General features: G+C 47.9%; 1 protein-coding gene across 1 annotated transcript in view; it reads left to right on the top strand.

Annotated features, from left to right (window-relative positions):
* RGS10 (regulator of G protein signaling 10) overlaps nucleotides 1–15,920 on the top strand; it is a 36,537-nt gene continuing 20,617 nt past the window's right edge. Inside the window, exons 1-3 of the mRNA XM_067709248.1 lie at nucleotides 1–150; nucleotides 10,660–10,778; nucleotides 12,186–12,272. Of these exons, the coding sequence (XP_067565349.1) occupies nucleotides 102–150; nucleotides 10,660–10,778; nucleotides 12,186–12,272 (255 nt within the window). The 5' untranslated portion in view covers nucleotides 1–101. The remainder of the gene's footprint in view (nucleotides 151–10,659; nucleotides 10,779–12,185; nucleotides 12,273–15,920) is intronic.

Genomic DNA, 15,920 nt, shown 5'->3' on the forward strand with positions numbered 1-15,920 from the left:
CTCCGGGGCGGTGCTGAGCGGGCTCCTCCTCCTCGCCTTCCTCCGGCTCAGCCGCCGCGCTGCCCAGCGGATCCTCCTTCCTCCCTGGGTTGCCCGCGGCTATGTTTAACCGCGCCGTGAGTCGGCTGAGCAGGAAGCGGCCGCCGTCAGGTAAGCTCCCTGGACCCCGCGTGCTGGGGATTGGGGCGCCCGCAGGGGCTGCGATGAACCGCCCGGGCAGGCGCTGCCCTCCCAGGGCATCCTTACTAGGCTCGGGCGCGGCTCTGCGATGCCGCACGGAGGGGAGCCCCGGCCGAACGCGCCACTTCTCCCTGCTCCGTCCAGCGCCCCTGCGGTCCCAGCCGCGGCGGGAGCGCAGAACCCCGAGAGGCGCGCTGGGGAGGAAGTTTGTCTGAAAGGAGGAACAACAGCAGTTTTCTTTTTAGTGATGGTCTGGGAGAAAAAGGAGATCCAAAACACCTCCAAACTTTGGAGGTAGTATGGGCTCTAGATTCCGAAAGCAGAACCTCGCGCGAGTTCCCTCCCTTCGGGAGTCCTCTGCCTCCGCTGCGGGCGTTGGTGCGAATGATGCCCACGCGGCGCCAGGAAAGGCACGCCTGGACCCCAGGCATCCGACAGCGCTGTCAAGGCCTGTTCTGCGCCGAGGAGCCGAACTATGGGGCAGAGAAGGAGGGTGAATAAATACCAGGTGAAGGGCGCATCTGCAGTTAGCGCCAGGGAAGAGCCGACAAAGGATACAGTTTGGCTGTCACTCTGGACCAGCCACAATTTGGAACGATTTGATAGGACAAAGAACCCGTGGTGAAGATGAAACCATGCCCTTGATTCCAACCATCTTACCCTTTTTGCTCCTAATAGCTAAGCCCCTTTTGAGCGCTAATTGTGGGCCTGGGTCTGTGTTCACTCTGTTTTGTGAATTCTCTTTTCACCTTTAGGGCAACCCATTGAGATAGGCATTGTTCTCCCCACTTTACGGAGAAGGGAACTGAAGCCAGGAGCTATTAGGTAACGTGCTCCAAGTCACACTTAGGTGATGGAGAATCTTTCAAACCCAGCTCGGCCTGACTCTGGAGTTCAGAGGCTTTTCTGCCGCCTCCCACCCCGAGACGCTTCTGCTAGTACCAAGAGTCTGTACGTGTTGGCCCGTATCTTTTTTTCACCTGATGTATTTTATGAGGGACACTGTGGTGAAGAGGATGGACTGAAAGTAGGTTGGCTGGGTCCAAATCCCACCTCCACCACTACTAGCTGTGGAGCCTCTCCGTGTAGATAAGGATCCGCAAAATGAGAATAAGATACCCTTCTTTAAACGCTAAATCGAAGCTGGTTTCTCATCCATCGGATTTTGCAAATTATTGCATTTACCATTTAGGACAACTCTAATAAAGTAGGACTTCATAGAGTTATAAATTGCTTATATCAGAGTTAGTGTCAGTGGTCATGTAAACCTGTCTGTGCTACCTGTGGGTCAAAGGATTCCCCCGTGGGCGTTCATTTTAGCCATTCCTTATTGTTAGATATTCACAGGCCTACGGAGTGGTGGTCAGAGCCTGGACTCTGAAGTTAAACTCCTGGTTCCCACCGTGACTCTATCATTCAGCTACCTTGGGCAAGTTACTTTACCTCCGAGCCAATTGCTAAATTATGGGGAAATTTGGAAGCTGGTTGCTAAACCGTAGGTAGCTTGAAATTGGCTACCGGTGGCCACTTACACCTTGGAAATCAGCAGATGCTAAAAATCAAGCTTTTTTGTTTCTGTTTTTCCCTGGGAGAGCTGGTTTACCAGCACACCTCTGCGTCCGTTTTCGCCTCAGTAAAGTGGGTTCAATAGAGCTGTGGAATCAAATACATGAAAGCATATATATGAAGTCCCTAGTACAGTGCATGGCGTTACTGAGTAATAATGGTTAGCTCTTATCTTTTCCGCCTTTTCCTATTATAAATAGAGCTGCTTTGAACATCCCTGCACAGTTCGCTTTTGGGTTGAAGTCTTCCAAATAGAACACACGAATTTTGGGACATACATGGTTTTGGGGTGCTGTTGCATGTGGGCAGGTTGTACCCCAGAAAGACTGGTGGCAGTTTTAGGGACACCAGTGGAGTGTACCTCTTTCAGGGTAACACATTTTAAGTCTGATGAAATGTGGTTAGGTCACTGATAGAAAGATCAGTAGCTAAAAATCATGGATTGGTATTAAATGCCAGACTTCCAAGAGCCCGATTTCTTTATGACTTTTAGGTTTAATGTCTACCCCCTGATGGGAAAGGACAAATGAGCCCCTGCCAGTTTGGTCATCACCACCCAGCAGTGAGAAAGGGGGAATGTGGGCCCCGAGGCAAAGGCACTGGGAAGCCAGCCAAGTGATCCATGGGACCCTGGACTGATTTTTGTGTGTGTTTTTTTGGTGATTTTGAATTATTTTTCTTAAAGTGGCTCTCCAGATTGTGTAAGTTTCTGGCCCCACAAAACCCGGATCCATCCCTGCTGGACCCTGATTTGAGCCTGGCTGCAGTCCTGCCTCCCAGCTCCTTTTACTCCAAACCTTTCTTGCTTTTCTGCAAAATCTTATTGGAGACAATGTCTTTAAACTGAAGTTTGGTGCTCCCAACGCTTAATTCCAAGTTTCAAAGTGCGATTCAAAGGGCAAATATTCTCCTTCCTGGGCTTTCTCAAAGTGTGTTCACGAACCACAAGGGGGTGGGAGTGGAGGTGGGCTCGACAAAATGCAGCTTTCCAGGCCCCCCAGACCCCGCCCCGTCCCGGATTCAGTCCTGCGGACCCGAGGTGGGAGGGAGAGTTGGCTGCATTTTTGACAGTTGATTCTTACGCCACTTAAGTGTGAGGACCCCGCCAAGGATTCTGTGCACCCACCCTGCCCCCCACAGCGACTTGCACTGTTGATGGTACATGGGATGCTCTTCGCTTGAAAAGCAAAGCCAGAGCCACGGCCTTCCACCGCCCCCTGCGAGCAGAACACGGGCTGAACCGCCAGGGGAATTCCCCGCTCCCCCGCCCAGAGCCTGTTATACATTATCCCATTAAACCTCTGGGACCAGTTTCAGATTTATGGCAGGGCTTAAGTTTTTATTTAAAGATGACAGTTGACATACAATTTAATGGCCGGCTTGGCTGCTGGGGGAAATTTTCCCTGCCGAACATCACTGAGCCGGGCCTTCAGATTCAGGGAGAACGAAGCGGGCACAGAGGGGCGGGGCTGAGCGAGGGGCGTGGTTTATACACGTGTGGCGACCTGAACACCACCGCGGGCAGCTCGCGGACTGGTGGGTGCCGGGCGCTCGGGGTGCTTTACTTGCCTTCACAGACTGTATGATGTATGAACTGATGTCTCCTTTACTCACTGTTAGAAACTGTGGAAACCAGGCAGGTGCCTGGCTGGGCCATTTCCTAGGGCTTTCTGGGTGAACTGAGTCATTTCCCTCCCTGGGGTTGAGTAATCCCCTCGGCCCCCTGCCGCTGGGCTCTGGGAACTTGCTGTTTAAATTGTACTAAATTTACGCTCACCAGTTTCTTCTGCTTCCCCCAGATAGCTCTCCACGGCAGCAGCCCCGGGGGTGGCAGCGGGGGCCCAGGCAGGCGACAGAAGCAGCTCCTTGATAAGAGCTGTCAGGAGGCGCACACTGGAGCCAAACAGTCCCTTGCAGACTTCCGGGGACCAATTTCCCTTCCCAGTAGGTTCCCATCTCTCGAGGGCCCCGCCGAGTGCCTGTGGGTCGGCTCTGCTGTCCCCGCTCTGTGGTGGGCTCAGGGACCCCTCATCTGACTTGCCTTCTCGCCCAGTCCCCCCACTGCCCGCCCCGCCCTTGGGTGGCTGGACATTCCCACCTCTGTCCTGTGTCCTCTCCCAAAGCTCCAGGAGGCCCGCTCTTCCAGGCCTCCTGCCTCCCTCTCTGCACCTGAAATGCAGCCTGCCCATCTTGTCTCTCCCCGGACAGCTGCAGAGGCCGCCCATTTCAGAAGGGACAGACCAGGGGACTCAGATCTCTGACCGAGCCCAGAGCTGCCTGCGTGACCTCACACAGTATCCAGTGTGTCATCTTGCTTGTGTGTATTTAGAGAGTGAGTGTGGAGTGGTGGGCTTTTCTCTTTCCTTCCTCGCCTCCCTGCTTCTCTGCTCCACTTCCTTCCTTCTTTCTTTTCTTTCTTTCTTTCTCCAGTTGGGACATTAAAAAGCAACAATACCATCATCAACTGTCTTTATCATCCCACAAATGAAGGATGTTTCAACACCCCAAATAGTAGGAGAGATATAATCTCACGTAAAGAACTTGTCCTGATACACAAGAATCTTCCAGAGGCTGTTGCTTCTAGGGGAGAGGCTCTGGGTCGCTGAACGACAGGGGCGATAGGAAGACCTGTCCCACTGTGCTCCCTTGTGTAGCTCTTGTCTTTTGTACCCTGTAAATAAATGTAATTACCTACTTAAAAAAGACAACCCAACACTGTCCCACTCGATCAGCACAGCTCACTTGGTAAATATTTCCTTCTGCTTATTCTCATTCTTTCATGGACCAGTGAAGAAAACTTCATGGCAGTGTGTGGCATTGCAGCCAGATGCCATCTGGGAATGCCTGGCTTCATCTTCTCAATTATTTTTAATTTCCCTGAGAAAATGGACCTGCCTTTTATTTCTTGCGTCTTTCCCTGCCCTTCCCTTAACAGCCTCTGCAGCCAGACAGCCTAGGGTTGAGTCCCAGCTCATCAACTTCCTGGCTTTCCCCTTTGGAGCAAGTGATTTAACCTTGTTGTGCCTCAGTTACCTCGTCTGTAAAATGGGCCACCGATGGACCCAACCTCCAAGGGCTGTGAGGTTGAGATGGGATGTAGTCAGTGTTCAGTAAATGCCATCTCTTTTTACAACCATCATCCTCCTCTCTGTTTTGTCCCCCGCTCAACCTGACAATCTATCAGAAAACAGCTATCACTATAAATCTATACAAGAGTGCCCTGCACTGCAGACCCTGAGGAAGACACAGCTCTTACTCTCAAGAAATACACAGTCTACCCTACTGACACCGGAGAGAAAAAGTTACTTATTTTCCCTGAGGTGGGGGCCAGGGGAGAGCAAGGGCACATTTCCGCATAAGTCAGGTCCCAGAGGAAGCATGGGGGCTTCTGGAAAGTGAGAAGAAATACGGACAGGGTCTTCACTTTCACCTCCAGAATTGGGCTTCTGGGTAGTTTTTATTTTTTCTGGGCCTTTGCCTAGAAAGTGAGGATTCTAGGGAAGCTACAGATGACAGTCTGGCGTCCTTATTTCCTTCCCTCTGGTAGGAAGTGGAAACTGGGGCCATCTGTTGTTTAGTCCACTCAGAAGAGGATGTTGAGGTTTGCTTTTCCTCTGGATCCAAAAGGGTGCTCTGGAGCCCCACAGCCCCCGTCTGTCTCGCACAAAGCGTCTCTGAGAAGACAGCGGAGTTTTGGGCTGCGGGGACCTCCCCAGGCAGACCCCAGAGCATGGCACGTAAGGAAGGCTCCCCACCCCTTTGGCTATCAGATATGCCCTCAGCTCACCCATCGCTGGGTGCTGGCGGGCAGGGTAGAGGTAGGGGTGTGTGTGGTGCAGATGCAGGTGCACAGGGGGCCTCTGGAGGGCTCGGCTGAGCAACTTGACTTTTTCTGAGGCCTCAGACCTCGTGGGAAAACTGCCATGAGGCCGTTTCTGAGCCCAGCTGACCTCTCCAGCCTGTTGGCCTGCTCTGGTCTTTGATGCTTGCTATCAGTATGATTATTTCAAAACGATTTTATTTTTATTTTCTGCTAATGGCAGTTCATGCAAACCTCCCTACCAAGGGAATTGCATGCCTGAACGCTCATTATTCTCAGAAGCTAGATACTGGAGCTGATAAACACTTAAGTAATATTTAGATAGAGGGTTTCCATGACCCAGTTTCTCTGGAGCCTTACATGGATCACCAGTTGTGAAAACGGATTCTCTGCTTCTAAGTGGGATGACTTTTTTAAAAAATGTGATGTTTGATGTGATATAGGTGATATGAGGTTTCAAATCAGTTTTGTGGGGTATGTACTTTCCCTGATTATTTTAAAGGAGTATGGTGTGTGTGTGTGTGGTACCAAACCACATTAGAATTTAGGGTTAACATTTCTGCCTTTTCCTGGGCTTGAAGGTTTAGTTTGTTTTCTTTAATGTGCTGTGCGTTTGGGGGGTGCCTTTGACAAACCCTCTGAGGACGTAAGTTGACTCTGCTGTTGAGGAAGCTGGATATTGAAAGTTTACTAAAATCTTTGACTTGGGGAAATTGTCTAGGCAGGACCATTAGCCAGACCTTCCTGAAGACTAATAGCAGGAATTTGTTCTGATGAGTGTTAGAGATGCCTTCTGAGTATGGATTTCCAAGGAATTACTGTCTGGAGAAGGTCTCTGTTAGATATGACATCATGGCATCTATAAATAATGCATCACACAATGTGCTGCAAGCAGTCAGCCTCAGCCCTCTGTACCTGGATGCTGTGCCGGCTTTGAAATAACAGCTTTTACCACACAGAACAATGTAAACGTACATGGAAAGCGTCTGCCCGTTGTGTTTATGTGCTGGATGATTCTGGCCCAGTCGTAGGTGGGTTTTTGTCTGCAAGGAATTGGACTCTTCGTTTTTGCAGTCTTCTCACACATAAGTGTTATCATTCTTGTCAAGGCCATCATGTTCTGGCTTCTGTGAATGTGAAGATCAGCAGATATCAAAACTAACAATGGCAGCCCATTGACCTGGGCTCTGGAGGCAGGACTACCTGGGCTTGGACCGTGACTCCCCGTTTCTAGCTGGGTGCCCCTTGCGAGTTACTGTGCCTCCGTTTCCTCATCTGTGAAGTGAGGATACTACTAAGCACATCTGAGGGTCGTTGTGAGAACAGAATGATTTAACCCATGGAAAAAGCTTGGAATAGTACCCAGCACATTGTGAATGATTCGTAAGTGTTAATGGTTATTATTAGCCAATGACAGATTCATCTGAAGATGAGTATATTGAAACGTAAGTATCGTGCCTGCAAAAATCTGAAGCTCTAAAATGCTTTGAAGGGCCCAGGAGGTAAAAAAAATTATTTTTTTCATTGCAGAAATATTTTACAGATGATCTAAACGACAACAACAAATGAGCAGGGCTGGACAAAATGGGAACAAACAAATGTCATCACCACCTGCTCCTTACTAGCTTGAGTGATCTTAAAGCTGCTAGAAAGATAGGTTTAACTCTTTTTCCAGCTGTGCATTCCCAACCTACCTTCTTGTGTAATCCATCTAAAATGGAAACTTTTATCAATGAAAAAGGAAAGAAGAGTGTTGGACCTTTGTGTTTCCAAGTGCCAGGAACTGGGAAGGAGTTGGGAAGCTGGGAACTCTTGTTTTTGCTTTATTCTTAAGCTCAGAAGTAAACTTGCTTGCTGTGAAGAAAGGTTATTTCTTTCTCCTATACATCATTGGACTGATTGTAACATTTAAAGTGAACCAAGTTGTCTTAGGAAGCCCTTACTTACATGCATCGGAAAATAGGGCAAGTCTACTTGTACCGACGAGGATCCTGAGAAATGGAAATGCCTCAGGTTAGGGGGCAGTCTCTTAGGGCATTGCCAAATGGAGTGGACCTCTGCCAGTCTCATTGGAGGTTGGGGATAATGACTTGGAAAGGAGAGACATCATTAAGTGAATGGAGTTTGCAAATGTTGCTCTAACTAGAGATATCTATCTATATTGATACCAATCAAGGAGGATTAAAAAAAAAAGGCGTAGCCAAAGGCCTTAATCAAAATGAAAAGACAATCAGGAAGTCTTGGCAAAATTCAAGTCAGTATTTCTGGAAAAGTGAAAACACATGGCAGTAGAGTTTGAGTAGAAGATTCCTATAGTAAAAGGAATGCTAGGGCAGAAGGTGAGCAGAAGGGCAAGAAGAAATTTCTCTTTATCCATGGCACCAAAGCCGAAACTAATAACCATGGCTATGGAGATACCTTCTGTGTCTTGGTATATGCTTTCTGGGCCAGCTCTGAAAATTCTTTGCCTCTGTAACAGTGTCAGCCATAGACGTATTTCATGATATCGATGGAAGGGAAATGGTAGCCTAGGAGGGAACTGAAAGGAAGGGCCACCCATCTGCAAACTCCTGTGTTCTGAGGCACCCTGGGGTTCCATAGAGGTGGTCCTGGTGGGGACAATTGCCCGCATATTTAAGTCCCAGTACTGGTTCCATCCAGCAGTTCCTTAGCTGGGTCACCTTACCCTCTGGACCTTTATTTCTCAGTCTGTTAAATAAGGAGACTAGATCAGATGAGTGGGTTTTGAGTTGTAAAACTTTTTGTTCACACGAAAGCCAGCACAGAAACCTAATATGCAAAATGACTAGAGTATGAAATAAAAGAGGGGAGTGAGGGAGCAATTGTCTCACCGTGGGGATGGCTATCTTATCTCTCAGTTAACCAGAAGACCTAGTTAACCAGAGCACTCTATTGGCTAAATGGGAATCCACCAAGTGTATTTATTTGCAAGACAGTGAGGCCGTGAAAACCCAAATGTGGTTTGGTTTATTACTGAAAAGAACGTCAAGAGTTTTGGAATCACTACAGGCCAAGGTTGAAAAGTTATAGCCAAAGCAGTTGTTCTGCAATGGCGAGAGAAATTTCTGGCTACCTACGATTTTTCCGGAACAGCGAACTTGTGTCTCTAATTTATTTCCTTAAGAGAAGATCTGCTAGGGGAGTGGAGTAAACTGTCAAACTGTATTCTCTGGGTAGAGAACAGGGAGTAAATCTGTGAAATGCTTGGCAGAATGAACCCTGTTGCAGAAATTTCTTACGATAATGATCTTTTAATTTGATTTATACTTCATTGGGAAGAAATGCAGTGTTCAGAAGCTTGCCGTTTTAACATTTGCAAAGAGAGCAGAGAACTAATTTAATCTCCACGAACTGAAGATTCACTTTAGAGAAGTGTCAGGTCCATTTGTGATGTTTGAGTGAGTTTGCCTCTCAAGTAAAGGAATGGATTTGTCCCAAACAACTCTCTTATGTGCTCCATCACCAATGCATATTGCTTCTGCTTTATTTAGCCTAAATCAGCCAATCAATGTATAGAACCCAGGTAGTTTTCCCAGATGCTAGGAGACCGAGTCTCAGCTGCTTGAGAAATTAATATGTTTGTTGACCTCCAATAGAATACAGTAGATCACAGAAGCTGCGTTACTTCCATGTTCAACATATTCTGATACAACTTTCCTCCAAAAACATTTGAAACCATATGACCACCTAGCTACTTGCAGCAATTAATATTCATAAGACTTTTAAAATTCATCCTTTTAAAATGATTGTTTTGCTGATTTCTTAATTTAAAGTTTATTTTCTCCCAGATTCAAACTTTTCTTTAGAGAAACATGTCTCTACTTTGAAAAAAAAAGAAAGCAGTGGAGAAAAGAAGTATTAGCTATAAAAATAGTTCACTTGATAAATCATTATTTTAAGGAAGCAGAGAGAAGAACTAATATTTTTTGAGGGTACACTGAGCATCTAGGTGCCTGATGTGTTTCCTCCTTTAATCCTTCTGATAACCCCAAGAGATAGGGGGATTATCTTCATCTTACACAGAGTTTTGCCCATGTTCACATAGTTCGAATTGACAAAACTGGCTTTGGAACCTGGGCCCATCCGAAGTGACATTCCATGGATTTTCCCTTGACTCCAGGAAGGGGCCAAATTCTGTAGATGAGGTGTGTTTGTGTTGTTACTTCCTCCTTCAGGCAAGTGGCCAGAGTGTGTTAGTTGGAGGTCCCCGTCCCCTTTCCTTTAGTCAAGAGGCTCTTTTTAGAGGTAAGAGTAAGAGAGTGCAGCAGATGTGCAGGTGCAAAGTCACTGATTCATTTAGCCTATGCCCTTCGTAACAGCGTCCCGCCGAGACATATTGGAGCCTGAGAGGCACAAGGAAAAATCAGTTATAATGATCCTGTCTTTATTTAAATTTTTGGTATTTTGCTCATTTTGGAATTTTTTGCATTAATTTTGATTTTTCAGAATATTGCATGAAAACCTCATTTACCTGATGCCTGAGTTTTTTGGGCACCCCCTTAAATTTTGCACCTCTGGCCAGTGCCTCCCTTTCCCCACCCTAGTCCCGGCCCTGGTACACACTTTAATCTATGTGCCAGGCAATGAGCTGCCTGCTGGAGATAGAAGATCAAGATGCAGAGGAGCTTTCAGACTGGTGAGTGCCGGTCGTGCAGTCACAACACAGCAGGATAATTATAAGACTGTGCACAGAATGTAATGGGGGAAGAGTTGCTGTTGAGTCAAGGTCCCTGGCAGGAGGGCTTGAGGGAGACTTGAAGGCTGCCTGTGGGTCAGCCAGTGGACACGTGGGTGGGGGAAGGATATATGGGGAGTGTTGGGAAATGACAAGTCCCTTCTTAACTCGGAGCCACAGTTTTCCGCATCTGTAAAATGGAGGGAATAGCAGCATGCCCTTCATAAGGTTGTTGTCAGGACTAGAATGAATTCACTGTGTCAAGCACGGAGAGCAGATTCTGGCATATAACTTACTATTACATCTTAGCCATAATGGTGATGGTGATGATCATAATGCCCGTTATAAGATGACAGTATCTTTGGGCCACATACACAGTCTAAGCTTTGCTTTGCAGACATCCACGACAGTGATGGGAGTTCCAGCAGCAGCCACCAGAACCCCAAGAGCGCAGACAAATGGGCGGCTTCTCTGGAGAATCTGCTTGAAGACCCGGAAGGCGTGAAAAGATTTAGGGTTTGACTTTTTTCGTTGTTCACCGGGCTCGACGCACATACAAAGAAGTTTAGAAGCCTGTGGGTGGAGCACAGGCCAGGTTTTAACACTGTCTGGCCCAACTTGAGAAGCAGAACTTCTCACCTGTCATGACCAAGATGGAAATGCTTTCCTGGGCAGTTGTGGACCAGCACGGAGGGGCGTGCACAGACTGTTTCTGTTTTTTTTTTTTTTTAATTTATTTGATTGCACCGGGTCTTAGTTGCAGCAGGCGGGCTCCTTAGTTTTAACACATAGGCTCCCTAGTTGTGACATGCGAACTCTTAGTTGTGGCATACATGTGGGATCTACTTCCCTGACCAGGGATTGAACCTGAGCCCCCTGCATTGGGAGTGCAGAGTCCTATCCGCTGCGCCAGCAGGGAAGTCCCTCTTTCTAGTTTTTACATAGCTAGATGGGAGCGGGGTGGGGTGATGAGGAAGAGGTACTGTGCTCATTGGCAGAATCTACAAAGAATTTCCAGCTCTGTGACACCTGGGAGGGGGTGGTCTGGGCCTTTCTGGTGTGAAGGTTTGTTCACTTGTATGTTGGGGATTCTCAGGATACATATTAACAGAGTGAAAGAGGCTGGACATCAGCTGACAAAGTGAAGATGAACTCAGGGAGGAGAGCAGGTGGGTGGGGAAGTGTCAGGGCTGCCTAGAAATGGCCTGCAGAAACCCCAAGTGTCAAAAGAAGCACAGGTGAATTTCAAGAATGCCTTGTATCTGCCTGAGTCCCACTGACTTTTGTCTTTTAAGTCCTGGGTCAGGCCAGGATAAGCCCTGATGGCTAGTATGTGTGAAATGTTGGTCTCTGTAGCAGACTCCAAGGAGCGGGTAGCAGGCATTTCTGGACATAGGACCACCATCTAGAGCACCGTCTAGATCTCCGGGAGAAAACTCTGTGCACAGCAGGATAGCTGGCTGCGCCACTAAGCCCCCAACACCTGCCAAAAGAAAGCACACCTCCAGCTTGAAATAGTTTTCATTGTGGCATTTTTAGACATGCTTAGTATGTTTTCTTTTCTTTTGTTTAAAAAAATGAGCCTGATTTTGAAGGAATGTACTTTGTTTAAACACTGTCTGGAAGGAACTAATATATCTTCCACTTTAATTTACTTTTTGGTAACTTATTGTCAGTTGAGAATTGTGAGTAGATTCCTACTTCATGTTTACTCTTTTCCAGAGTGTCAAACCCATTAAGTTCAAATGCATATGAAATTCCAGCTTTAACATTAAACATACACTTTGTTTTCAGGGTAGAGCTTTTACAGGGTGAATGAACACCCTCGTTTGTTGAATTTTGACTTAGTTCTTGAAGGGAAATGCATTATTTGTTTTTTAAGTAGAATACTGATTTGATATTTTTTCTTCTTTTCATCCACAGGAATTTTTAAAAAAGGAATTCAGTGAAGAAAATGTTTTATTTTGGCTAGCATGTGAAGATTTTAAGAAAACACAAGATAAAAAGCAGGTACTTCTACTCTATAATCACATTCTTGGTAATTTTCTTCTCTCCTTATAAAGTTACCTTTATTTGCCTTTCCAATAAATTTTGAAATTGCCTAGGGAAATCTGATCTATATTGGATTTGGGGGAAGATTTAAACTTCAGAATAGCCTATGTGGTATTGATCAAATAGTAACAATTTTTTTAAAAAGTGTGTTAATCTATTTTTTAAAATTAATTAATTTTTGGCTGCGTTGGGTCTTCGTTGCTGCGCGCGGGCTTTCTCTAGTTGCGGCGAGCGGGGGCCACTCTTCGTTGCGGTACGCTGGCTTCTCATTGTGGTGGCTTCTCTTGTTGAGGAGCACGGGCTCTAGGAGCGCGGGCTTCAGTAGTTGTGGCACTTGGGCTCAGTAGTTGTGGCTTGCGTCCTCTAGAGTTCAGGCTCAGTAGTTGTGGCGCACGGGCTTAGTTGCTCCGTGGCATGTGGGACCTTCCTGGGCCAGGGCTCAAACCCATGTCCCTTAACCACTGCACCACCAGGGAAGCCTTGTTAATCTATTTTTAAATGGAGCTGTTCAAATGTTTAAAGTAAAAATAATGATTTAAGTCATTGAGAGTTTCTCATCGAGTATGATTGCTTTTTCATGAATAAGTTATGTGCATGCTTCCCCCAGAGTTTGACGTGTCTGTGTTTTTTACGGACACTGTAAAGCAGATGTGTGGTGATAAAAGCACAACGCACGTCAGATGGACTGTCAATTATTCAGTATATCTTTACAAAACACCTTGTAGTTGGCAGGCATCCCACATAGAAGGTTTCTCACTGTTCTCCTGGGTGGAGGTGGATGTGTGCTCTTTGCAGGAGGTAGCCTTTAGCTCCAATGCCAACCAGATTTTCTGCCACTGGAGGTTGGGTGTTGGGGTGGTGGAGGAGATTATGGGGAAGGAGGCTTGTGGATTGGGTGTGTTTATGAGGCTCATGCCTGTGTATTTCTAAGAGGCTAGTGGCTAGATGCCTACAGGAGCCAGTGATAATGTGCACGAGTGAGGTTTTCTGTATGAGACTGCAGGGAGTGGTGGGGACTGGGGCCATTAGGGGGTGGCCTGCCCTGCCTCCAGAGGCTGTAGCTGGTTGTTTGGCTGACTTTGGCAGTGAACGCTTTGGGGTCTGTGGCCGTCTGCGCTTTCCCTGCTTTGGGTTCTACCCACCTAGGTCTTTGCTTGCCCACCCTTGCCCCAGAACCCTGAGGGACCTTGCTTCCTAAAGCATCTTCTCCCATCTTTAGTCTGATGCTGCCTGTTTTTCCAGAGAAGCTGGACATTTGGATTCTTATGTGAAACCATCCAGTTTTATAAATGATGGAACTAATTTTTTAAAAATGTAAAACCTTGTCTGCCAAAAAAAACATATCCATGGGCAGATGTGGCTTGTGGGCTGCCAGTTTTTAAGCCTCTGGTTCCAAAAGCTGGAATCCATGAGGCCAAAAGCCATTACGCGTTTGCAGAAAATGTCTCTCGTCGGTTTATTCAAAGGCTTTTCCACCTCAGACACCCTTTCCCCAAGATGGAGCAGTGTGACCTTCGCTCTGTCACCTTCCCCTCTGTCCGGGCAAGGATGGATTCCAAGATCCCTTGAGCTGAACTTTCTAGGTCAGCCCAGAAAGCCATCCCTGGCATGATGCTGGGCATTTGCTTCCTTCCTGCTTCTTGACCCTGGATGACTTTATCTGAGCCCTTTGGGCTGGTGAATGGTCTCAGGTGTTGGCTGTGCCCCTTCAGGCAGGCATGCCCATCGCAATCCTTTGCCCCCAGCACCCAGCACAGGGCCCAGGGACAACTGTCAATAAATGCTGGCCTGGGCGATGGGTTCATCCGGCCTCACCCTAAAACCCTAGCTCAGAGTCAAGCAGGCAGACAGATGTCCATTTCTCTGCCTTCATTTGCGTGTTGGAGCTTAGAGGGGCTGACAGGTCAGCCAGCCACCCCTGCAGTGTACAAACCAGGCAGCTGAGGTACCCGCGCGGCTGAGCTGGGACTTGAACCTGCCCCATGAGCTGCCCAGTCGTTTTCACTGCATGTGAGGCTGACGTGCCCTTCAATTCAGTTGAGTTTTGCCAGATCTTTGCAGCGCGCCTGCTCGGGGCCAGGCCTCGTGAAAAGCATGGGTGACACACAGGGACAAGACAGCTGAGACTCCTTAGGGAACAGGCCTCTAGAGGGGAAGCTGCTTGTTAAACAAGCCTTTGCAAGTGTGACGAGAACAGAAATGGGAAGTGCAGGATCCGTGGGAGCACAGGCAGTGGGTGTCAGGAAGGTCCCTGGGGAAGTGACTCTCAAGCTGACATCTAAGTGGAGTTTGGAGATGGGGGGAGTGTTCCTGTAAGAGGGGACAGCCTGTGGGGAGGAAGGCCTGGAGAGAAGAGCTGAAGGAAGACCAGAAGGCGGGAGGCTGGTGCTTGAGGGGTAGGCTGGGTCTGCTGTGTCTGAGACTGGGGCCACAGCTGGAGAACGGGGGTGTCAAGGTGAACACTGAAAAGCCACGGGGTTGGATTGCACCGTCCCGTCCACATCCTACAGCCAGAGCTTCCAGAATCTGGCAGCCCTCTCTGCTCCCCTAGCCCTGACACCTAGCATATGACTCCTTGAAGGTTTGTGTCCTGAGGCCTGGATGTTGCTTCTGGGCAATGACTGCTGCCTTGCCGTCAGCTGCTCAAGGATGCAGACAGAGCTGGGAAAGAGAGGAGCATGTGTGAGGCCTGCGGGGTCCACACCTTGGTCTGGGTCATCACACTCAGCATCGTGACAGTTCCCACCCTTCCAGATGCTGGTCTGTGGTCTGGGAGGTTAAGCTGTGGCTCGCCTACAGCCGTCCAGCTCGGTGCAGACAGAGGCAGGATGCAGCCCAGGTCTCCGCTCCAGACCACGTAGTGGGTCTGGCTGCAGGGGAAGTAGAACCAGAAGTAAGTTCTGTTTCACTGATTTTAAGAAGCAGAGAGGACATAGCACGGGGAGAAGTCAGCCCAACTGCATTTCGCAATCAGACTTATTACGTCTGATCCAGCATGAAGTTTGTGGACCATTCACCTCTACAGTGAACTAAGGCAGTTGTGGGATTGATGCAAATCTCACTTTTGCATCTATTTAAATAAGACCTGTGCTGGTTTTTTTTTTTTTTTTCTTTTTCATTTTTTACTATCATTATCCAGCCAGATCTCTGGTACCTTGTATAATTTATTTATCTTCTGTACAGTTTGGTTTTCCCGCTATCATGCAGGCTCTATAAGGTTTGTGATCTTTGTCTGTCTTCTCCCCCACTGGGACTGTGTGCCTAGGACAGTGCCGGGCTCGCTGTTTCCTTCCCAATTTCCACTTAGGTCAGCTGACACCTGAGGATCTGCCGAGGGTAGGGTCCCGCCCTCTTGCTCACCTTGAGCTGCAGTTGCAGCCTTAGGGGAGGACTTGAGGGAAGAGCGTGCCATCCTTTCTGTTGGGGCTTTGCATTCTCAGAAGCTCCAAACAGTGGACTGGTGCTGTGTCTTTGCTGCCTTCCTTGGTCTCTGCTTCGCCCCCTGGCAGACAGGAAAGCAGCCCTTCAGTTTGGGAGGGTCTCAACGCTCTGTGTTTATGGTGGGGATGCTGGGGCTATAGGATGTTGGGAGGGTGATGCCTCCCA

Source organism: Pseudorca crassidens, chromosome 16 (genome assembly GCF_039906515.1).
Source record: "Pseudorca crassidens isolate mPseCra1 chromosome 16, mPseCra1.hap1, whole genome shotgun sequence".
In the NCBI taxonomy this organism is placed as follows: Eukaryota; Metazoa; Chordata; class Mammalia; order Artiodactyla; family Delphinidae; genus Pseudorca; species Pseudorca crassidens.